Raw genomic sequence first — 25,059 nt, forward strand, 5'->3', positions numbered from 1 at the left:
GCATCATTTTTGCAGAGTTTTAGCCAAAGGATGGCACTCCTGGTAGTTGATAACTAAGTGATCATGCCATGTTGAACTTTGATATTTTGTCACCATCTGGGTGTAATTTCAGCTTCCTAGTGCCTTCTTTCTATGCTTTCCCTTTGATGTGAAACATTTTTTATGTAAAGATCAAAGGATTGGATAAAATACCGCACAAGGGTTAAACTAGAACCTGTCATTGAGAGCTTTACTGATTATATGCCAACATACGTATGTACATGAACAATGTTCTACATGTTTAAGTGGTATTTGTCAGTCACATCCAAAAGAAGCGTATCCAAGGAATGTTTTGAGGTCCAACAGCTTGTACACATGGAGCCTTTCAAAAGCCACTTCAGAGTTCCCACATTGGTGGCTGGAGAGACAAGTGAGGCAAATGTGTGTGATCCAAAAGTAGGTGCCAAAATTACTGGCAGGCTGATTGTTACACTGGTCAGGGCCCCCATGGGGTTTCCTGCAAACAAGCACACCATGAGGCAACAGGACATGGACGCCAGGCCAATGCAGCGACTCAGGACAGTGAGTGTATCTGGTGAGAAACTGTCACACAGTCCCAGTAGCAGGCATGAGCTACACAGGACACAACACGCTGTGTTGCGGTCTTGACTGAGCCAAAGGAAGTGGAAGGCAAGCAGTGCTGGAGCCAGAATTTCTCCGGACCATTCTGCATCTTTTTGGAGGGAGGTAAGGAAAGTACTAGAGAAAGGCAAAATAGCAAGTCCTGCAGAGATTCCAACCACGAAAAAGCCAACTGAGGGAGCTCTGTGATCCTACAGAAGCAAGACAAGAGACCAAAAATAATAATCGAACATATACACACAAATTTCATCAAAATAATCAAAACTAGAAAAAAGGTCAATACATATTAGTTAAGTACAATGTTCAAAGTAGGAAGTAGTTCACAACGTATAAGTCCCAGCTACTTGTTCTCTAGAAATATTAAAGAAAAATGTTATCCAGTAGATGTATTTGTATATTTACCCAAATATGCCATTAATGGAAATGTAGATGATTCCACAATAATGACAAAGGTTTTCAACATAGGTTGTCAACTAGGAAACCTACCTTAAATAGTTTATATGAGGAGAAAATAGCTGAGCAAAACAAAACAATATTGATGATTAATGATATCCACGCATTGAACGCCATCAACTCGAAAGACGATTAACTTGTAAAACTAACAATAGGGCGCGTGTCAGGGAATAGCTTTACCTATAATATATTATAAAAATCGGATTATATGCGATCTCCTTTTGTGGTTCACACAAAATGTTAACCAGACAAGTCGAACTTTGCTTAACAGTGGCGCGTTTGTTTGATCACGTGACACAAACAACTCTCATCAATGCGCACGCGCAAAAATCGATGCGTTCAATGTATCTCGTAAAGTTGGACATCTGCCTTGCGACATTTTCTTTACTTTTTTCTTTCTCTGGGTCACCTGGATAATATCTGAACATTGTCCGGTTTGACTAAAATTGAGGACAGACGTTAGTTGACCTAATTTCACGACTTTATTTTATTTGGTTCTTCCTAGTCTCAGATGCGGAGACATTTCTATTTAACTGTGATTTATTTGCAGAAATACGGATATTATTTAAAGGCGTATTAAAAAAAACAGTTACGTTTATTTGACTTGAATGATGAGAAAGTAGTTCAGATAACATGAAAGCAAGTTCTCAAGGGAAAAAAATGGCGCCCTTTACTTTGGTGGCTTTAACTGAAGAGTGGATTGTAAACAAATTGGGACTAAATCACGAACGCCTTGGTAACATTACTTCCTACTTACTAGAACCAAACACATTCACGAGTAAACTAAATCTCAGTCAGTCAATGAAAAATATAAGCTATTCTCACTGGTTGTGGAATTGCTAACATAGTTGCTGTAAATATACGCTATAAACGGAATTACTCTGAAAAAAATAACTTTTTAATTTTGCTATATATTCCAAACAGGAGATGTTCGTTCATTGAGTCTTCCTGGTACATACAAGCAGAAAATTGGATTTCTGGGAAATGGACTAGCCAACTTTGAACGTCTGAAATCACTGAATCTATCACATAATTCTTTAGTCTCTGTTGAGGTAGGGTTAAACGTTTGAATCACTGTTTTTTTGTGGCTTTTTAACGTGTGTAATGTCTTTTGCTTTATCTCCTTAGGCTCTGCAACATCTAAACCATTTGAAAGTCCTAAATCTATATTATAACTGCATACCTTCCCTTGAGGAGGTAAAGGTCCTATTTGTGTTGCCAGTTTTGAGAGACCTTGATCTGAGACTCAATCCTCTTGGCAAGACTGAACCACACTACCGGCCTTTTGTAGTTCATGCCATGGCTGGCCTACGCAAGTTAGGTAAGATGGTGCGCCAAAGTTCGATAAAATGTCACGAAGATTGTTAGTTTTAGGTTTAGTTTGCGTGTTTCATGCACATCTTTGCTTTCAGACGGACGTCCGATTGAAGATGGTGAGCGTAAGACTGCCAAGAAGAAGTATTCACAACTAAGGTACAAGGAGGCCAAAAGAGTTGTTGTTTTTTAATGGGGCCCCCACAATCCCTTGGCTGTCTGCATTTTCTCACTCTTGATTATCAGAAGTCATAATAACAGACAGGCCCTATTGGATCGCCTCAACAAGAAGCTCTCCCTTGTGACTGATGATGAGTCAAACCAGACTGAGGCCCAACATAGTAGCCGCAGATATTCAAATGAAGAATTAAAGTCATCTCATCAGCAGCCAGGTAAGACATGTTGTGACACTTGGCGTCTTAGAAAAATAACATGGCTTCACACAACTGTTCAGTTCTTGATGATTGTAGTTTTCCTGTAAAAACATCAGTCTGTTTTCTTTGCAGTATGTGATTAAATTCTGCATAAGGAAGCACAATGTGATATTTGTGACACAAGGTGATCTTTTTAAGGAAATGTACCTTTTTTTCCAATAAATCCTTTTACAGAAAATCTTAATTCAATCTGAAAAAAAAAAAAGCTTGTTCATGTTCTTCTCAAGCGTCTGCTTATTTTAGTTGGGTGATTCCAGCACTAGGTGGCAACAGTGGACCACTTCAAAATGTTTTCATAGCTCCAACATGTTAGTCAAATGAATGTTTTTGTTTGTTTGTTTTTTCAAGAAAATGGGACTCAGTTGTTTATTTTGAGTGTTTAGTCAGTCAGGTTTTGACTTCTGAATTCATAAATGTGGACAAAAAAGTCTGCTGTCATATTACTAATGTTACTAAGGCCCCACCCGTATGTCATCCCTTTACTCTAAAACAGTGGTTCTTAACCTGGGTTCGATCGAACCGCCGCAGAGGTCCACCCCTCAGTCTAAAAAATCATATTTTATTTTTTCTAAAGAAGGTTTCGGTGAATGAGCATATGAAACTGGTGGGGTTCGGTGCCTCCAACAAGGTTAAGAACCACTGCTCTAAAACATGACCTTGCATTTCTGTTTGTGTGTGTACATGTCTGTGTCATGTGCAACCGATAATGTACAGTATAATCAACCAAATGAATACAAAAAATACATTAACAATAATCTCTGCATGCATTGTAGGCAAACAAATCAGTGTTTATTACTGTAGTTGTAAATAAATACTGTACTTAATAGTTTGTCCAAAGTGCTGTCATATCCTACCACCTCAAAAATATCAGAAATGTATGTTACATTTGGACCCAAAACCTGATAGTGGTGGTAGTTGTATAAGTGTTGATGTTAATCATTGTGTTGCGACATCTTCAAGCTCAAGACCGCCAATCTCCCATTTCCCATCATACTGGCTCCAACCCCAACTTGCACCCTTCACAGATGACTGAAGGCGCCAGCTCACTGCCACAAGAGGAAAAAGAACAGGAGGTACACAGTCGGCAATATCATCAGCTGTGACGATTTTCTGTTCCAGCTTGTTGCTACATTCACATGTTATCAGATAATCTAAATGCTCCTTCCAGTATAGTTACAAGAAGCCCTTGGGAGAGTTGCTTGACCTCATGGACAAACAATGGGTGGGGCAGAGAACTTTGCAACTTAACACTAACTTCCTGAGTGAGTTTGCAATGGGGAATTTGTGTAATTGCAGGAATTTGCACTAAATCAAAACAAATCTTCACATTCTCTTTTTTCTGAATCCAGCTCAGATTGTCCAGATCCTCTCCATGATGGAAAACCATATCTCTAATCAGGATGCTGAGATCAAGACCTTAAGAGAGGAAGTGGCTGCGTTGTGTCTCTATGCAGCCACACTAGAACGAGAACATGAAACTGACGTGAAAAAGTTCACCGCTGATCTGGTGATGACACTCTTGTGTGTTGCAAAATTTTGAGAACTGACAATGTTGAAAACGTTTCATGGGAAATCGTGGCAATTATATAACACAGAGATCCTTTGAAAAACATAATAAAGTCTAGATGAGAACGTGTACCTCTGTACAATATGTACGCAGTGTAATGAGGCCACAAAACCATTGAGTGTTGCAAAATTTTGAGAACTGACAACGTTGAAAACATTTGAAAACATAATACAGTCTACATGAGAACCCATACCATATACGTAGTGTAACAAGGCCACAAAACCCACAGATTTCATCCATACAATCATGTTTTGACTACGTGTACTAATAGTGTTCATCATTGTGTTAGATTACTTTATTTCAAGAGATTCATAGGGACAATGAAATCTAGCGTGGTTACAATAAAAGATAAAGATAAGTGATGGAAAAACCCTATGATAGGCCACCACAAATTTTATATAGACAGCTGCCACTACATTTATTAGCAATAAGTAATATTTACAAGTGAATGAAGCTTAAACAAACCTCATTAAAACGGAATTTAATCTCTAATTCATTCGATAACGTCAGTATGTTTCATGTACAATTAATACCTTTGAAATGCATTTTGCTATTTTCTATCAACTGAAAATAATCCCGTGTTCAGGGTTCAGGTAACGACCAATTGCAGCTCACCTGTTTTCTGGATTTGTTTTATGTGACATTTGCAAGCTGAGCCGTGATTCGTTGTTACCTAAGCCCAAAGCTCATCTGAAGTCATTTTCTGCCAACAGCGAGCGGTAAGATGCGTGTTTAAAGCTTTTAATTGTACATGAAAAAGTATAGTTATCTAATGTATAGGCAAAATACTCATAACCTTTTATTGATGGAAATGGCTAAATATGTAAGTATCCCTGCAAGACTATTTCCCCAAACATCCCATGGAAAGTTTGCATTTGCGGTTTCTCTTGCAAACCAACACACATTGAGCATTTGTCCAAACTAATGCAGGGAGAACTCAACAAGCAGCTGAGGATTGCCTTGGAGGACAACGTGACCCTCCAAAAAGAGCTGATCACATCAGAACGCATATTTCGGCAGCATATGATGGAACACCCCCGTCCTTCTCAAACATTAGGTGAGTGGCAAGATCAATTGTTTTATTTCAATTTTTTTTTTTTTTTTTGCTTGTTAATGATAAACCGTCACGTTTGCACGAACAGAAACACAGAGAAGGTGGAGAAGAGCAAGGGAAAAGTGATGGAGGCCCAGAGTGCCAATGAAGATCCTCTGGTATGCTCCACTATTTTAAAAACATCGAGAGATGAATGAATTGAGTTCCATAATTAATTCATCCAATTAACCTCTTTTGTTGTCAAAAGAATAAAACATGAAGAGTAATTAATATTTGTAATTACTGAAGTGAGACTTAAAATTTGAGTAATTAGAGTAATCTCATTTTATTCTCACAGAAAAATTTATGAGAAAAACCCTCAAACAATATTTTAACCTTTAGTTCCTATGTTTTTGATTGTCAGTTGCCACATAATTAGAAAGTAACAGACTTGCTCAAACGCGGTTGTTCTCAAGTTTAGTTTGGCAAAGAGCTTTGCTATAGCTCATATTAGTGCCTTTGTTGCTACTGCTTGGTATGTCTGCAGCTGCAGTTGCTAGATGTTTTACATTTATGGGGTAGGGTAAACTTGAGCAGCCTTATGGTAAGCACTGCGCAAGAATGCACTGCTAGCCAGATTTGCAGTTTGCTTTATTTTCCCCTCCAATGTGTTCGGCCGTATTTTCACTTAGCTGTTCATTATTTTAAATAATGTAGAAAGCCAGCGTTTATTCCAATTTAAACTTAAGAAAAATAATTTATTAAAGAAGGCTTGTGTGTGTGTTAACAAATGATTTTGGAGTGAAATGTTTGTGACTCGTGGTTGTGTCTCCTTTTAACCTCTGTTGTCTTTCACATTTGTAGGTCAGAGCAGATGGAAGACTAAGCAGCACTGAAGCCCAATGGATGCATCAAGCTTTCAGCTGTGCTGTGAGGTTTTTTTTTTTTTTTTTTTTACACACAGACACCACCTCAGATTCGAGGCATCAGGCACGGTACACACACATGCAAAGACAGAGCAGTGAAGACCATATCAGAATAGTTGCCACAATATTTAAATTTTCTGTTTTATATGCCCAAACAAGCTGTAACATGATGCTTTCACTTTCACAGCATGAGTGTTTTGTGTGCTTTTTTTTATTGTTATTATTTTATTTTCAATAATGCACTACAAATCATGAACACACAATTAAGAGGTCTAAAGAACAAGTACAAAGATCCACTGCATGCACCGGGGGACACAATAGCACATTAAAATGTTATGAATTAAAAAATCACACACACATATTGTTCCTCCACATTAAAGGTGCACAGTATTTGGCATCAAGCACAGGGAGCTTACTCGAGCGACTGCAGCAGACAAAATAATTACACCGATAGCTGCTATAGTTTTGCGGCTGCGATTGCAGGCAAGTGTGACAACAAGCACTTGTCACTATGTTAAAAATGTTCTACAAAAGTATACTGTTAGAATTTTTTTTTTCCCCTTTCATCTTAGACAGTATTTAAGGATATAACCGGCATTCCCTGCTTTACTTCAGTTCAATTTGTGCCTTGGATGATGATACCACACGTTAAAAGGTTCTCTGGATAACAAATATAACAGCATTTGATGGTGGCCAACATTGTACACGTACATATTCTTTAGATTTCAAGCATTCACATCATTTCATCATCACTTTTCAGGACTTCAGATTTCTGAGCAAGAAAACAGCTGTCCAGTAGTCTGTCCCTTACAGCAGGCACAGTAGAGCAACCACAACACAGTTCTACTATCATTTCTGCGCTTCTCCATCAAATGTAATATACATAATAACATGCACAAGGTACAGAAACACAGAAAGGAATATTCAGCCAGAGTCAGAAATCAAACAAAGTGGCTACAGTTATTAGAATACACATCATCTAACCACAAATATATTAGAAATATTTTGCATACATGGGGGAGCTAATATCCGATGTCAAATGTTAAAAATACAATCGTAACTTGCGTAACTGTGCTTCTGCTTGTTAAAGTCACAGATTAATTCAGTCACTACCAGTGACGGCTAAAGACGTCGAAAATCCATTTTTTACTGGGCTGGCAATGAATAGTTTAACTCATTTACTACTAGTGGGTAAAAAAAAAAAATCCATTTGAACTGGACTGGCAATGAATCGACTTTAAAAATAGATACAAAATAGTGTTAATGAAGATGGGAGAGAAAAATATGAGAATCACATTAACTGGACTTGGGAGACAAAATGGCTGAGCAGAAGGCATATTCATAAAATGACTGATTTTATAAAAGGAAGAATATGAACAGCAGACAAGCAATAGACAAAAATCAGAACATTAAATATACATCACCATATGTATGCCAATTGTCTGGAATACTGCCAATTAAAATCTTATAAGTGGGCATAGAAAGTATTTTTCCTGCAAATGAAAGTGCAATGTTATTACATAAAATCCTTGTACCTTACTTGTTGCTTTTCTTGGCTTTCATTGTTCATTGTGCTTGATGAATATTCTAAGGCCCGATCAAACCACAGAGCTTCATTATCATCATCATCATTGGCATTCTCCGCTTGGCAGTAACTCACTATTAGACAGGAATGTACCAGCTGGTGAAGACTTTGTAAAAATAGATGTAAACAGTTTTCCAGTTCTCACACTTTCACAAAGAGAGGAATTCTCCCCGCACACACATACACACAAAATAACCGCTGGGAAAATATTTGACAACCTGTTTTGTTTTGTTTGTATTTTTTTTTCGGGTACTCTTTTCGAAGGAAAGGATCCTAGCCGTCTGCACGTTTATCTCCGCCCCTCACATGGGTTTGGCAAGGGAAGGTTTGGTGACCTTTTTTTCGTAAGAGCCTTGATGCTTGTATCCTGAGACGTACCCCGAAGTGTCGACCAGGTCTACTCGTCCCGCTTTCCCCTTCCCGCGTCCCGTGTCGTCAAAGCGCTCCTTGTGCGACCCCGTGAACTTGCTGGTGTCTGTCAGTCGGTTCACTGTCGGCGAAGCTACGGCTCTCTGCAGGAGAGTTGAAGGATATTAAAGACCCACCTAAAGGTCACTTGAGGATCCGATTTTACAAGAACTTTTACCGTGACACCGGAGATCACAGGCGTCTTCCCCTCAATCAGCTTGAAAACCTCCGCCTCCGCCTCCTCTCCGGTCTTCTCTCTGTACTTCTTCCTGGCAAGCTCTCCTAGCGCAATCTTGAACTCGTCATATGTGATGGTGCGACAGGATTTCTTCCTGAAACGGTAAAATGATTTGTTACAGGAAGGCGCTGGGAACTCTAAAATATCCGCTCACAGGATAATCAAGAAAAAGGAAAGTTCTCAAAGCACTGATGACAGCAGATGATGTAGTGATGGTCTTACCACTTTCAGTATCTTGCTTCTCAGTTTGTACATAATAATTGACAGTCCTGGTGGCTTAAAAGCCTTAAAGGCACATCTTATTTACCCAAAGGTAAAAGTTTGTGTAATCATGCTTTACGCCAGAAATGAATATCATAATTGTGGGATGTAAACGCACTTGAATGAAAAGTTAGATTTTGTTGTTGTTATTTATTGTGATTCTATAAGACTTAGAACAAAAACTCAGTTTATTGGTGCTTAAGTAAACATCTTAACTAGGGGTACCAATAATTATTGAGGGTGCTGTACGAACTGAGAAGCAAGATCCTGGAGACAAGACACACCTAAGATAACAATCCAGACTAAAGTGCTGAAGTATCTAATTTTAGTAATCTACCCATCCTTATCTTCAAAATTCTGAACACAAACACCAACCAAACTATCAGACACTATCCAAACACTCCAATAAGTGACTCAAATATTTTTTCACAAAACCCCACATTTTAATGTCTATGTCGCGCCTCGATAACACACTCGGTGGACACACCCTCCCATTAATCGACAAAAGCCCCGGAGCCTCGTCTCGTTACTAAAAAAAACTCTTGGGTTGACTTCCCCTTTAAAAATGATGTCCAGATATGATGTCCTTCAATGATAACTTGGCATATCATGTCACATCCGTTCAAGGTCATAGCATGTGCTTAGAAACTTGGTCGTCAAATCAAATAAGCGGATACCTCCAATTTCCAACCTATGCTTGCCTCAGTCTGTAATGGGATATTTGCACTGAACATTTAGATTACTATAATATTCTGTAATACTTTGACTACTTTTATAGTTCCGAATGCGTTTATTTCATTGAAATTTTAGCGCAACGTCAGCATTCATGCGCCGTTTGAGAAAAGACACTTTTACTTGTAACCGGCTACTTCATGTGGAACCAAACGTATTGACATTTATAAGGTCAGCTTGTTAACAGCTGGCAATAAGTCAGATCTTCCTCACTCATGCTCCCATCTGAGAGCGCTTGACTTGCCTAGTTGGCCGTGTGCCCCTTTCACTTCCACATAGTAACAAACACAAACATTCATCGCTGTGGAGATAGATCAACCAAACAACAGCATACGAAGCCCAACCGTCTCCCGGGGCAACCTGCCGTCATAGCAACAAGACACAGTAAACAGGGGTGTTAGGGTTTATCATTCTTTTTTCTCCCCCAATTGACCTGGTCTGTTTAGGCGGTCCGTCAGTGTTGAATATTTGGGCGTTCCATGCTCGGAATCATTCCCGTGCTGCCTAATGTCACACGGGAAGCTGAACTTCCACTGCCGTTTCTGTCTGATGAAGACAAATGTGTGTCCCCATCAGATTGTTGAGTCATACTGGCTTATGGTTAAGCTTTGTAAACAAACAGCAAATCAGCATTTAAGACGGTTACAATGAAGAAGGATAAAGGTTGGACAGGGAGTGGAACATTAGTTCACCTTGGAAAACTGCAGCTGACCTGTTTTAATTTACATACTTGAACCATCTGCTGGACCGCGAACCATAAGTACGCAGACGGAAGAATGTGTTTAATCCACGGCTTCCAATAACGCTCACTGATGGGGAACCACGGCATGGAAAATAAGGCCACCAGAAAACCATGCCAGTAATTAATTAGTCTGCACTTGAGTTTTACGGCTGTCACAGTTTATATTGAGGCTCCGTGCTCTTAACACTCGAAACCTCCGGAATCACTCAGCCACACGGTCTTCAGCCAGCGCTCATTAATTTCATGTACATGTGCATGCAAAGAGCCTTGACACTGATTAAAGGAAAACTCACAGCCGTCTTCCGCTGCTCAGTCATGCCTGGAGCCAGTCGGTACGTGAATGCCAACCCCCAGTCTGGACCCCGCTGCACTTGACACAGATGCTACTGCACTGACCTCAACGCGATAGACGCGTGTCTGTTGTCGATACAGTCGCCAAATTACCAGTTTCCATAGCTTTGCTAATGTGAACTGAGTATCAACACAATACAAAAGACATCTTGTATTTTTTCAGATTAGATGAAGAATGATTGAAGGCCTGAAGTTAGTAGATTTTAGCTTGGTACAAAACAACAGTTTACCACTAATTTCTCTTGTAGCCACCAACAAGCGATTCTCATTAAAAAAAAAAAAAGACAAAACTTTTTAATTTTTTTACCATCATATGGTTGATGTGGTCCAATAGTCAAAACACCAATTCACTCCCAGCCCAATTAAAAGGAATTATTGACTTACATGGCTGTCAATGGCAGTGAATTAGGTGATATTGTGTTTGAGGAATATAGAATTAGTTAGCCAATTTTACCATCTCATGGGGTAAACTTTTTGCCGTTTGTTGTTGATGAAAAATGACATCACAGTTGCTCTGGGCTCAAGTGAGCAATCATGCCTCGGTTGTGAATGTTACATGATCAAACTCTGAAATTTCACTGAATGTTGAAATTAGGCATACAGCGATCAATCTTTGCTATTCAGATATCCTACCACAAATTCAAGTCGAATATTAAGTATTTCTGATAAAAATAAAAAATACATTTTATTTTTGCTTGGTATTTTCTTTGAATATAGATGACCAAATAACACATTGCCACTTAATTATGAATGACCAACCTTTATCATTTTTTAATTATCAACTTTTTTTTCTTTTTCTTCAAATTTGAACTGAACTGAACTTAGGTACACATGACTTTCCACCTCATCCCCCCATAAAATTTGGTCTAAGAGATGAATTTGCAGGCTGAAAAACCACACTTGAGTCAGCATGGTTTGTTTCATGTGATCATTTGGGATTGCAACTTTGACAGCTTGTGAGCATTAAAGTGTGCAGTCATTTACATCTATTACACTATCCTATATGGAGCACTCGAGTGCTGCGAGCTAGCGGCTAATGCGGATTATTTATGTTAGGCACAGCTATAATGGAGCCTGAACCACGAGTAAAAATTGACAACTGGTGCCGTATGCCTATCTCAGTGTGATTAAGTCGTTAATTGGGGGTCGTATTGGGGGTCAGAGCAACAATTGCAAAGAAAGACAGTGCAGATGTTTTGCGGCAAAACACTTCTAATAACAACTTCAAAATAAATGCATACCAAGACATTCATGTCCATATTTTATTCAGTAAAGTACGGTTTATTTTGAAGTTGGCAATTCCTGACATGTATTAACAATTATTGCTGTAATTGGCTTGTCATTTTTTTCTGACCTGTACATAACTAAGCGGGTGTCCAGAGTGAAAAGAATTCATATATGCCACAAGTCCAAAATTCTATTATAATCTCGATTGCCATGGAAACCATCACAATTTACACAAGTCTGGCTGGTTATGTTCAAAATCCACAAAGTCAGCGTGAAATTTCATATTTCATGGCCTGTCCCACTCCTGGAGCAACACTTGATGAGTTACTTCCAACCATATTCTCCTTTGTTCTCATAATTTATCTAAGTTACTACCATTTGATTATATGACACATATTTGCAGGAACAAGTTGTGATACGTCCAACTATCTAGCACACTTTGTTCACTTAGTAAATAAAACATTTCCCTCTTTAGTGCAATTGAGGTCACAGTTTATTATTAGAGTCTAGTGCACTTAAATCAAGCAGCAAAGTATGAACCAATCTAGCCTGGGGAGGAACAGGAGGACTCATCCATCCAGATCTTTTGTTCTGGTTTTTGATAACAGCCTGGCTTAGTGGCATGTTCAAAACCCAACAGAAATACTGTAAAACAAGTCATGGACCAGTATGGCTCCAAAACACCGCTGCATGTTTGATCACATCTAAATGTGTTTTTCCTCTCCCCCTTCAGTGTGCTCATAATTACAACCCAAGCGATGTTTATGCCACTTCATTGGACTTTGGGGCATGCGTGAGAGTTCAGTGACTAAGTCTGAAGTCATCGCCGCTTCGGCATCCGTAATATAGAAGCAGTCCTGTCATGGCACATCTGTGGTGAACCGCATTTAGCCAAATACATCAGCCTCAGAGTCATGTCTGGATTGATATTTTCTCATGTAACAAGGACTTATCTCTTCTATTTACGGATGGGTGAGTGCCGATGTCAATATTGGGCCAATACCAGCCTTATTTTAAAGGGATACCAAATTCATTTGACTTTTTTCAGCAGTAAAAACTTCAGTTAATCTTTTGTCTTTATATCATTTGACAACTACATTATTTTTAATGTACAATCAGTTGCCTTTTAAAACAAATATCGGCACTTGCTGTTGAACAAAAAATACATCACACGAAGGCTCAGGTAACAACCAATCATGATTCAGCTTGCGTCACATGACCAATCCTAGAAAGGTATTAATTGCACATGAAAAATAATTACTGGTAGTTATCAAATAAACTATAGACCAAAAATTAACTATAAATGTGTTAATTATTTAGTCAAAATGGCTAAATAAGTTTAATAACATTCAAAAATATCAAAGGTTTATGGTGACTGCTGATACTAGCCACAGATACCTAAGGGGATACAAAAATTATGCTATTTTTAGTAGTCAAAGTTTTATATCTTGTCAAGACTTAATTTGACAACTAAATCATTATTTTTTAAAATACATATAAAGTATTTTGCTAGCTGCTGAAAATGAAATGTATGACATGTATTCAGGGCATAGGTCACAACTTAATCATGGCACAGTTAGCGAACGTCAGAAGATCAACCAAAGTAAACAGATGTCGCATTAGCACTGTTAGAAATTGTGAATCATTTTCAATGGACAGCAAGTTGACAGTAAATGTTTTACTGCTGAAAATGGCTAAATATCCTATTTTGGGCAATGAAAAGTTCATATTTGTCTATCCTCAATATGACAACTGAATATTTTCCAAGTACTATTAATACATATAAAACTACATTTTGCTACTTGCTGTCGACCGAAAATGAATTTACTTAGGGGTAACATCAAATCATGATCCGACATGCAAACGTCACATGACTAAACCCAAAAAGCAGTTGATCCGTGATTGGTCATTATCTTGGAAACAAAGTAATTTCTGAAAGTATTAAATGTACGTGGAAAATAATTTATACAGAGAAAATAAGAACTTTATACTGGTGAAAATGTCTGGATAAGTGGTCTATACCTTTAAGACAGTGATTCCGGGTTCGATCGAACCCAAAAGGTTTGGTGTGCTGGTCTCAGGGGTTCGGTGGAGCCTTTGCTGATTTGTTGTGAGTTCATGGACCGTGTTAGTTATGTTCTTTAAACAAGGTGATGTTCATACACGGTTCATTTTGTGCACCAGTAAAAAAAAACAAAAAACAAAAAAAACCCATTTAACTGTGTTTTGAATTTGATAGAAATTATATTTTATTCTTCACTTAAGCAACAAGGTTAAGAACCACCGCTTTAAGACCAAAAAAATGTATCTAATCCGACTGGGCAGTAGTTGGCGCTATAATGCAATTTGACACTGCATCCCTAGCCATGTTTATGGTGGAGGAAGTCTGCTTTCTTACTTGACTTTGGAGAAGACAATGTCAACATCTGTGAGAGTGATGGTCTTGCCGTCGATCACGCCGCAGTCCTTGCAGAGCTTGGACCAGTTCTTCCCGTGCATGTCTTTGCCGGTAGCGCGCGTGTCGCCATGAATGGCAAAACGTCGGAACGCTTCCTCTAATGCGGTCAGCTCCACCGGTGTGGATGAGCCCACACCTCCTTCGCTGGTCCCGTTTGAGTCGGTGGAGAGCCTTTTGGAGGCACGGTCTCTCGAGTGTTCGCTGTGCGGCCTTAGTTGGGCCGAGCTGATGTTGGTATTCTTGGCTGTCTGAACTTTAAAGTCATCTAGTCTGTCTCTGAGGGAACAAAAATTGTTTATTTCACAATCGGTTTGGTTTAAAAGACGAAGAAAGCAGATAAGATCAACTGATGTAGTGATGTTTTTTTTCTCTCGTATGTGACCCGCTCTGGCAAATATAGATCGTATAACTGAACTGCCAAATCCATGATAAAATATCAATGAACCCTGGCAACTTCAAAGATATTTTGCGGAAACCAAAATCACAATTTTTGCTCAATTTCATCTGTTAAGAGGTCAAACTTCATAGCCTTTCAAGGCTTAACATTTTGAAAGATGTTCTCACCTTCTTTTGGAATTGACTTGCCAGGAGACTTTCTGCAGTTCTAGAAAGTTTGAGGTCAATAACTTTTTCTTGTTACTGGTTTCTCAGAAACCTTTGAAAGGTGTACTGTAAAACTTGAAATTCGTTTTTCTCAAAACTAAGCATTTCAACATAGCAACGATGAAATTACTGTAAGTTATCTCTGTGTGTTATCATTTTAAAGGAAATCAAATGTACAGTCAATATGTGAATAACTCAATTTTCATTTCGTTTGACACGAGGACCATTTTGCCAGAGCTGATCACATTTATGCAAAGCCACATGCTGAAACACATGAATTTGATTGTTTGTGTATGTACTCCAGGGGGAAAAAAGACCCTGGACAGAATGTAAGTGGTCTAAACATGTTCTAAAAGAGTAGTAGGCAGACTCCTGTAGACAACGAAGGCTTTTGGCTAACATTTTCATTGTCCCTGCCAGTGAAGCGTAGCATGCAAGATCTCATTCTCCCAAATTGCAGTGCACTGTGAATGGACTGATTTATCTGTTATGTTCTCATGGCGTTTTACAAACAGACAAATGGTGTGGGGGTATAACAAGCATAGACTGGCCGCTTATGAGTTGGGAGCTTCTGAAACTTACTTCTGGTCTGCCATGCTTGTGCAGGAATTAGCTTCCCTCTGTGCAGTGCTTGGATGAGCTGACTTGTGTTTTCTCTTTGTGCTGTGGAAAAGATGAGAATGGAGGTGGATACTGTGTAATGATGTGCCCAAATGTGACGACGGGAGGAGGAAGACAATAACAATATGCTTGATGCGTTACAATTAGAGCATTGCAATTAGTCAAATTAATACTTTTTCCCATGACTGTTTTGAATGCTATCCTTGCAAAGGTTGCTCTCCAGTTTGTACCGGAAAGCCTGAAAAAGTAGCGTGACTCGTAAACATCTAGTAGTATAAACTAACGGCACGGTACAACCCAAAATTATCATCCACCCACAGTGCATTGTATGTGACGGTCACATACTGGGTTGTAATGATTTCAATTGTTAATGTAAGTAATTGTTTTTTTGCAGATTAATCAGTGAATTCAAACAAAAGTAGCTTAAAGTTCCACACGTTTATTCGAAAACAGGGCATTATTTTAACTCATGAATTGCCCGGTAAAAATGGATCTTTGACGTCTGTAGCCGTCATTGGCAGTAGATGAGTTAAATGCGTTTTTAGTATTTGAAATATGACGTATATGTACACGTAGGATAATTAACTCATTCACTGCCAACCCAGTTAAAATGGATCTTTGACGTCTATTGCCGTCATTGGCTGCGATGAGTTAAAATGACAATACAGAAAATTCCAAATACAAATCAATTACTGTAAGATTCAGTTAAGTTGGCTCATAGTGACTATTAAAGGGTGGGTGGGGGGGGGGGGGGGGGGATTCTTATCCTCATTTCCTCAGCTAAAGCAAACAAACGTTTGCAAATTCCAGTTTGCTTCAACACCAAAAAATGAATAATTCTGCTTAGCTGGAACCAGATATTTACTTTTGAAACATTGAAATTCCAAGGATTCGGGTCATTTTAAATTAAAGTCGGTCTTGAAACAATTCATTGATTAACACAAGTTATTCTTGATTAATTTCATTATCGATTAACTGTCGATTAATCATTGCAGTGCAACTGGGTTGTGATATTTTTTTATTCTAGTGTGCTGGAAATAAAACATCTAACTCAATGTTATGTAACTGATAACATCATAGCCCGTATAAGGACTGTATAAGGACACCCTAACATACCCTTCCTTAGATACCATAAAAATATGCACCTAGTTGCTATGTTAAAACTTCTTAGCATTCCTCCAGTAAGGTATAGAAAAAATGTGACGAACAAACTTTGAGGAAATTTTAACATGACAGGCTGACGACAAATATTTGCAAAATGTCTCTACACACTGAGAGCAGCAGCACACCACCTTGACCTCAACTCACACTAGAAAAAAAACATTGCTTGAAATCCTTATTGTAGAAAGCAGAAAAATGATATACTGTACCTAAAAAGCAAATACAGTAAAATGCCATCCGTTCCAAACTCAATCCAGTGGTCCTGTATGCTCACCTTTGAGCTGTTCCCATATTTAACGCGGCATCTTGAAAGTGTGCGTAGCTATGGCAAATACTATAGCACCGTGAGTAGCTACTAGTTCAAGTAGATTCAGTACGAACTGCTACGTCTAACAAACTAACGCCCCCGCTTGAAGCAAGAAGTCCTTTTTGTCCACGTGACTCATGAAGCCCTTCACTGACTCTCCCCACAAGACTCCATGTAAAGTTAGAGACTATTGTCTCCACCCGCATGGACAGTCAACACTTAAGAACATAACCTTGCAGAGACAATGGGTACAAAAGCTAAGATTGACACAGCATAACAGAAGATATTATAAATGTGTGAATAATGTGGCTTTCAGGGACGCAAACACTGGGAGGCCTTTGTCTGATTGGAGGACGGCCCTCTCCGTGCGACCCTTGCACATTTATTCACACGCACATGGCGACATCGTAGACTCTCACGATTGACGCAAAGGCACTTTGTCATCGAGGACTCAGGCCAGCACCGCAGTTGAGTCTACAGAAAATCCTATTCTTTATATTAAATTTGACATCTGCAGTATGCTAACTTACGATTGCACCTTCTAACTTGAACAAGTCCTTTGTTAAGCTTAACGGTACGTTTGTAGGTGATTTTACGAGTGTTTTGGTTACTTGATATCAACAGATAATTTTCCACGCTGGCATGTTCTGAGTTTCAAAAAGAACGTGTAGACAATTTAGCCTTTTTATAAACAAATACAAAAATAGCTTTTTTGCTTCAGGAGAGATCTAGCTCTCGGTTTCAAAAAGGTTGGTGACCCCTGTTTAAGACAAAAGACCAAAAAAAAAAGCAATTTAGGAAGTGTTTTGGGTAACATTTTTCAGTGTTTTTATATTATTGAAATATGAATTGTATTTACATGATCAATATTAATATAGACAAGGAATTTTCAAATCTCAGGTTGATCAAAATGCTTCGTTTAAGTGATCATTCAAAAGATATACATTTTTTTTAAAATACCTAAATGATCTCTTAAATTATTAGTCAATCAAATGATTTAAAACACACACACACAAAACACATTTTGTCCTTATAACCTTGTTGTTAAAAAAGGAAGTCAAGTTAAAATGTCCTTTATAAAATCTTCTATGCACCCAACTAGTCTTCTCGGTTTTATGATAATGAGGATTTATGATATGAGGAATGTATCGAGCAGCAAAATCCACCTGTTTTTACCCATCCCAGGGGGCGGCCATTTTGCCACTTGGCGTCAAATGCAAAATGATATCCTAGTTCCTCAGAACTCAGGTAACAATCAAGCATGGCTTACCTATTTGGTCATGTGAATTTCACAAGCTGAACTGCAATCGGTCATTACCTGAGTCCTGAGCAACTGTCATCTATGCATTGAACATATTATTGTGGGAAAAACCGAGGTTGACTTCCCTTTAAAGCCCACAGTTATTTAAATTTACTTTGTTTCCTTTACAGTCTCTTTTGTTTCCCAAAATACAAAACCTTCTAAGAAACAGACATAATGATTTTAATGAGACTGACTTAAACCTAACCTATTTACAAATTACATGGTGGGTAAGCATTCCCTCTTAGAGCTTGTAGTAGTATTAACTTTGAGTGACAATTCATTGCATTTCAATGGCGCTGCTGCAAACTCAATGACACAAAGCAGTCTTTTCTCCATTCTCCACTTTATAGTCTGTCGTCTCAAGTGTCCAAGTCAAGAGGACAAGGGGCCTCCTCACACCATATGCTGAACAATATAGAAAATGAATAAATATTAGTGCTGTCAAGAGAATCAAAAAATTGAATTCAATCTAATTAAAAAAAAAAATCTCTTCAGAAAACCCCTTTTCCTAATTTAGATACATTGTATTAATGTGGCAGATCTAAAGATTCCACAATAAAACAACATCACAGACTTTAACAGATTCAGTTGTAAGCATTTACCTGCTGCTGTAATTGAAACTTGTGCCAAGTGCTGGCTGCAACGTTTTGTATTGACCATTAGTTGGAATGTTGCTGTTTTCTTTTGTCACTTGCTCAAATGTGGCATGTTCTTGAGTTTAGTATAGCAAAGAGCTTCGCAATGGCTCACCGTATTAGCATCTTTGTTGTTATTGTTAGCTGTGGCTGTAGTTACAGCTAGGTGCATTGCATTTATGCGGTAGGCTAAAGTTGAGCTGCTTCTGCAGAAAGCAATGTCCTTCCTACAACAAATGCAAATAATATCACTCTTTCATTATCAAATATTCTGTCAGGGTGATTTTTAAAGTTAAATTTATCATTCATCGGATTAAAAACACACAAATGGCCGAACACTATAACAGCCAATCATTGCCCACTTCAGAGTGTGATTGATCTTTGTTTTCCAACACAAGAAACCCGATCCATGAAGACTGATTTAATCAGCATACAGAAAGCATAAAGTTAGAGATTAAAAATGAGATTGACTATGACTGCTATTAATTGATCACATTTAATCAGTTAATCAGTTATTTTGACACCCTTAATAAATACCCTTAATATGAATACAAGCATCATTGTATTTTTTTTTAGGCCTTCAAAGCGAGGTCGAGGGTAGGTCTCCGGAGAGAAATCTGTGAGTGTATGACAGCATGCTTACATCTACTCGCCTTCTGGCAACATGCTGCACACATGAGTGCGCCAAACATAAGTTGACCCAATTTTAAGTGCATCTATTCAGAGCAACAATACACCATCACGACTGGAAACATTCTACTCATGCTCAGGAGAGGAGCTCAGCCAACATCAGACAACGTGCAATGTATGCACTGCCAAAAATGTGCTTGTTTGGCAGATGGTGTGACACATAAAATGATGACATCGTTGACGGCGAGGAGGAGGCGGAGTGTTTAGGCTACACGACATCATTTCGACGCATCCCAGTGAACCCCATCTGTGTTCTATCTCTATCTTTGCCAGGAAGAGGCTCTCGATTGGGACCAGTCAATCATCAAGTAGTAATCATTGTCCTTACCGGCAAACTCCGCCCCCATTTGCCACGCACAATCCATTTTCAGATGCAGGTCATTACAGTATTCGATTTTTTTTCCTAAAATCAATACATCCCGAAACCAAAAGGCCCTAGGTTTGATGTGAATGTACTGATAAGCAGCCAATCAAGTAATAGATTTATAATCAAGAGTTTGGAGATTAATTAATGCAAAATTTACATCAACAATATTTCAAGTGAACTATCTAATGCCACTGGAATCAGCTTACGGACCTACTGTATTTAGTCACTGTCACCCACCCCCTCTGAAAAGAAACATCATAATGATATCATCACAGTGCAAAGGAGACCTGTGGTCACCACCACCAAACACTCTCCATCAGTCTTCGCCTTCCTCCGACTGCTCAGAATCACACACGTTGGCGTGCACTGAGCTGTAGAGTAACAAGCTGCTTCGAGCCGAGCCAGCCACAGCGGTTATTGTTGGCAGCGACAGTGAGCCCAGTAGAGATTGTGTGAAGAAAGCATGACACCATAGATGCAAATGGAGAAGGCCAAGTAGCAGTTCTTAAGCTACAGTTTTTTTGGTTGCGACGAAAGCAGAGCCAACAGTTTAAATGTGAAAATGGAAGAGCAAGTGAAAGTTGTCAGTTCAATAAATGGTAAATTGACCTTTTTACCAAAACTCCCCGAAAGCACCTTTGATAACGGTCGTGTGAAATGCATTCTTTGTAAGGAGGTGTTTGATAACCACAGTAGATAACATAAATGCAAAGCGCCCAAATTCGACTGCAGTCACAGTTAACGATGGCATCATAGACCACTAATGTAGCGATGCCAAACTAAATTTGAGAACATACTGCATTTGAGCGAATTAGTATGGAGGATGTTTTGTTTTTATGTTATTTTCTAATTATTTGGAGAATGACATAAGAAAATGGCTCCAATTTGCAGCCAGCATTGGGGACTCGACACAAACACAGCAGAAGGTTACAGCTGCATCTGTTAAGGAAACTGAATGGCTGAAGGCACTTTTATTTTTTTGTCCCTCAATAATTTAATATGCCACAATAACACAGTGTATCTTAATTTTAAAAAATGGCTAAGCATGTTCCTCAGACATTGTGGTTGAGAAAAAAGAGATTGAATAAATTGCTTGGTAGGTTACCTGAGGACTGTAAACTGTCCATAGTGAGGGCCGACCAAAATTGAATTTTTGAGGCTAATACTGATTTGTGGCAGAAAAAAAAATAAAGATTAATTCACCGATTAATTTCAAAATGTATAATGAAGAAAATAATTTTGGTTCCTCACGATATTTTTCATCGGGGTTCAAATCTGTATTTTTTAAACAAACTGACTTTTTGGTTGATATTTGAAGGGCCATGATTGGCTGAAGAATCATTCCATTGGTCCATGGTTTTGAGAATAACTTCCTTTATCTCCTTGTCTCTTAAGTGGTCTGCGATTGACCAGTGACCAGCCCAAGGTGTACCTATTTTGCCTGTAGCCCAAAGTTAGCTGCAACATACTCCAGGTCACTCATGACAATAACAAAGACAAACAAATTGTATCCTCATAGGTCCAACTGTACTACAGTAACCTGTGTATGAAGCCATAGCAAAGAATAACACTTGCTGACCTAATTTTGACCCATTTTAGTTCACTATACTCATTTTCACAGCGAGGCAAATTGTTTGCGACATCAGCCAAAAGGCTCTTACAGCTTTGTGAAATCTGGGCCAATGACTGTGTTCCTCCCATGCATGTCTGATTCAACCTATAGGGGGGAACACGTCACCATATCTCCCCTTGTGGCATATGAGAGTTTCTGTAATAGATATGCAGTCATTCATCCATCCTTTTCTATAGTGCTTATTCTCACTTGGTTCATGGGTGAACTGGGGCTTACCCCAGTGGGGCCCACCTTGGACTGATTGCCAGCCAATAGCAAAGCACATGCAGGCAAGAAACTATTCTTTCTCACATGCACATTTAGGGACAATTTAGAGCAGAACATTGCAGACCACATTATAATTATGACTGGCTCAGGGGGCTAGTTATGACTGTAAAAACAAATGTTTACTCAGTGTGAAAGGTTACACCAAATTTCTCATTTTGTTCACATGAAGTACACCAAGCTAACAATATGCAAAAAAAGAGTGCTTATGTTTTGCTAAAGAACAGATATAGAATAGCAGTCATACACACACAGAAAGACCAAGATTCGGACCCAGAACCTCTGAATCAATGAGCATATATGATAATTAGTGCATTGTACTGCATAATATGTAATCGATGTAATCATATTTAATGCTCAACGCATGCATGCATGTGCATGCTATTTTGCAACCCAGAGCGTCAGGAAGCTGATTAATGGGGCCATGCATCCTGTCTTGCGTGCATAATTATGTAACTAGCCTACACATAAGCTTTGCATAAAGATCTGCAGCCATAGGTCAGCCGAGGTGTCAGTCATTCACAGCGACCAACCAGCGCGCTCATACGGGTGCGTTTAGAAGATAAACACGGGCGAAGACACTCGTGTTGTTGATGTTACACAGACATGGCTGCGGGTGCAGCTGTTGCCCGAGTCAAGTGTTACATAAAGCCGCAATTGCCACATTCGCATTCGCGTACCTCAAATGTGCTCGTAAAACATTTGGATAATTGCGCTAACACGCTGAAGTAGCTGCATCCCGTCCGTTTAAAAGCCATGTCACATAGAGGGAGCGTTGACGCAAAGGAATGCAAAGAAAGGGCACCTTATAGAATCGGATGCGGTAGTATAAGGCAATCAGCTTCTGCTTTAACGATATTAAAATGTACGAGCAATTTTGCAAAATGACATTCAATAAATGGAGGCAATTACCTGGTGACGTAATCCCCCACCTCGTTGTCAATTCAAAATCATAGTTAAGTTGCACCTCCGTCCGTCCCTTTCTCTCTGCTGCCCTCGCTTCAGTCTTGCGATGATGGCTTGGTTGTCTCCCCCCCACGGGATGCTGGAGAGAGAGCAGCCCGCTGATTGGCTGCCTCGGCCCCGCGACTTGCTCCTTCTCCTCCCGCTCGGCCGCGGTGCCGTGCGTAAGCGTTGACTAACAAGCACTCGTAGCAATTAAAGCATCTTGTTTTGTTTTCCCATAGAATCGCAATGATTGGCTGACAAATATTTATCACCCTTCGAGTGCACTGCGGTTTAGTGAAACGAGTCTTGTTTTTGTCATCCTGGCGTGGATGGTGACAATTTGCTATTTAAAGATCTTTGTGAAGGATGTAGCGACACAGGCTGCCCTCTGAACCGGATTCTCCTTAAAGGTTGTTACACAACCATTGTGAGCCTAATGGCTGAACTCGGATGGGCATTATGTAACCTTTTAGCCCTCGCCGTGGCACCAGCGTAATATGAACCCCTCACATTAGATTTGCACGTAAATGCATAAGGCCAACTTAGTGTGGATCCAACATCAGCCATGCATCAAGCAGACATCACTTATAATTCTGACAACCTTTCACACCTATTGCATTTTTAGTTGACAACAAATGGAAAATATGTTCTCAAATGTGCTAATTGCATATGAAAAAAATTGTTGTCTAATTATAGACAAAGTATTACATTTTACTGCAGAAAATATCTACACATGTAGCACTTAAACCTCACACTCTTGTTATTGTAATGTGTGAAGAGTACGGGGAGAAAACTTAAACAAGCTCAAGGAGAGCAGACAAACTTCTCACAGGAAAAGCCTGAGTTTGAACTCATGGCCTTTCATATGTAAGGCAAACGTGTTTACCACATGAGCTCCAAAAGAGTAAACATGTCTTGTCAACATCTTGGCATCACCTCAGTCATTGCAGAAATAATTACAGTAAGACCTCACCTATTCACTTTTCATAAACTTCACTTACAATATTGCTATTTTTTCCGCTTGTGGAAACTATTCTTGATTGCGTATGATTATTATACCAAGAGTACACAAGATGGCGTAACAGCCCTAACAGTATATTAGACATTTGTTTCAAGACGTAATCTTGAAGTTTTCCACTTCAACTGCTCTGAGATCTTTGTACGCTAGAAAAGCGCATATGTTTTGCTCTGCTGAGTGACTAAATGTTCAAGCAAACAACTGTGATCCAGTCAAATATCAAGTCATAAGCCATGTATTTTTATGAAATATTAATGTGAACTGGAAACATACGTTTAAGGTACACTGTACTTAGTTTTATTAATTAGTTAGTTCTATTAATATGTGACATTACTTTATAACATTATTTTTAAATGGGGACACTCCTGAATATTTCCTATTATTTACTGTGTTCTGTCAAAGACAATAGTTTGGGCAAGGTTAGCAGTTTTGCTTTTAGTCCACAAGGGGGCACAATTTATAAAGGGGAAGACTGGAATTTTCTGGCTCAAAAATGAAATCAATTATTTTCCCCCAGCCACTTTGTGTCACATTGGTTATTTACAGGCACTGATCAGTATATTATTGAAGCCTATGCTAAAGGGCCACCAAATGAGGTTTGCCAAAACATTTTACTTTAATGTAAATAAACAAAAATTAACACAAAAATGTTTAAAAAAAATTACAACAGTTGACTGCATAAACGCAGCAAGTTCTGGGACATTTCAGCAGTTTCAGCAGCTTGTTCGATGGATGCTCCACAGCTAATACGTACAATTTCGAGTGCCTGTTTTTGGTCTCCTAGAAAGCTGTGATAATGAGGCAGTGGGTGATTTTTTTGACTTTATATGGGAATTTTGATGGTGGCATTATTGTGTCTTTCATCGTGTACATTTTTAACAACTCGAGTGCTCGGGAGCAGCAGTTCTCAAAATGGCAAAAAATATATTCATTGATGAGTAGACACGGACGCGGTGAACCAAGGGTAACACTGGATGCATGTATTCCCCTACACCTTTTTGACCTGCTTTTAATGTGCTGATTTGTTCATTCATCACATTTTCACACCCTGATTTATTGCACTGGTTAGTGCTTATTCTGATCATACATTTTGTTGCCTATCAGTAGCATAATTACGTGTAGAAACCCTTCTTAGTTATGTGTGTACTTGTTGCAAACG

General features: G+C 38.9%; 2 protein-coding genes across 4 annotated transcripts; one reads left to right on the forward strand and one right to left on the reverse strand.

Moving 5' to 3' along the window:
* The first annotated feature begins 1,479 nt into the window (after positions 1-1,479).
* On the forward strand, positions 1,480-7,887 carry LOC148426617 (centrosomal protein of 72 kDa-like). Of its 3 annotated transcripts, none has more exons than XM_088410534.1 (11): positions 1,480-1,810; positions 1,999-2,126; positions 2,203-2,395; positions 2,487-2,547; positions 2,635-2,780; positions 3,783-3,895; positions 3,991-4,084; positions 4,172-4,329; positions 5,320-5,446; positions 5,532-5,601; positions 6,287-7,887. In XM_088410534.1, exons 1-10 carry the CDS (start codon positions 1,708-1,710, stop codon positions 5,567-5,569), a joined length of 1,161 nt encoding a protein of 386 aa, XP_088266660.1. In that variant the 5' UTR covers positions 1,480-1,707; the 3' UTR covers positions 5,570-5,601; positions 6,287-7,887. The 3 variants fall into 3 exon arrangements, with proteins under 3 accessions (XP_088266660.1, XP_088266661.1, XP_088266662.1); XM_088410535.1 differs by having other exon boundaries at positions 2,650-2,780; XM_088410536.1 differs by lacking the exon at positions 1,999-2,126 and having other exon boundaries at positions 1,785-1,810.
* Positions 6,542-23,185, reverse strand: LOC148426618 (tubulin polymerization-promoting protein-like). The gene is made up of 5 exons (XM_088410537.1): positions 22,847-23,185; positions 15,536-15,616; positions 14,291-14,626; positions 8,520-8,673; positions 6,542-8,445 (listed from the first exon to the last, which is right to left on the reverse strand). The coding sequence occupies exons 2-5, from the start codon at positions 15,547-15,549 to the stop codon at positions 8,236-8,238; spliced, it is 714 nt and encodes a 237-aa protein (XP_088266663.1). The 5' UTR covers positions 15,550-15,616; positions 22,847-23,185; the 3' UTR covers positions 6,542-8,235.
* Between the last annotated feature and the right edge of the window lie 1,874 nt (positions 23,186-25,059).

This window comes from Hippichthys cyanospilos, chromosome 3, assembly GCF_059441005.1.
Source record: "Hippichthys cyanospilos isolate Australia breed blue-spotted pipefish chromosome 3, RoL_Hcya_1.0, whole genome shotgun sequence".
Lineage (NCBI taxonomy): Eukaryota > Metazoa > Chordata > Actinopteri > Syngnathiformes > Syngnathidae > Hippichthys > Hippichthys cyanospilos.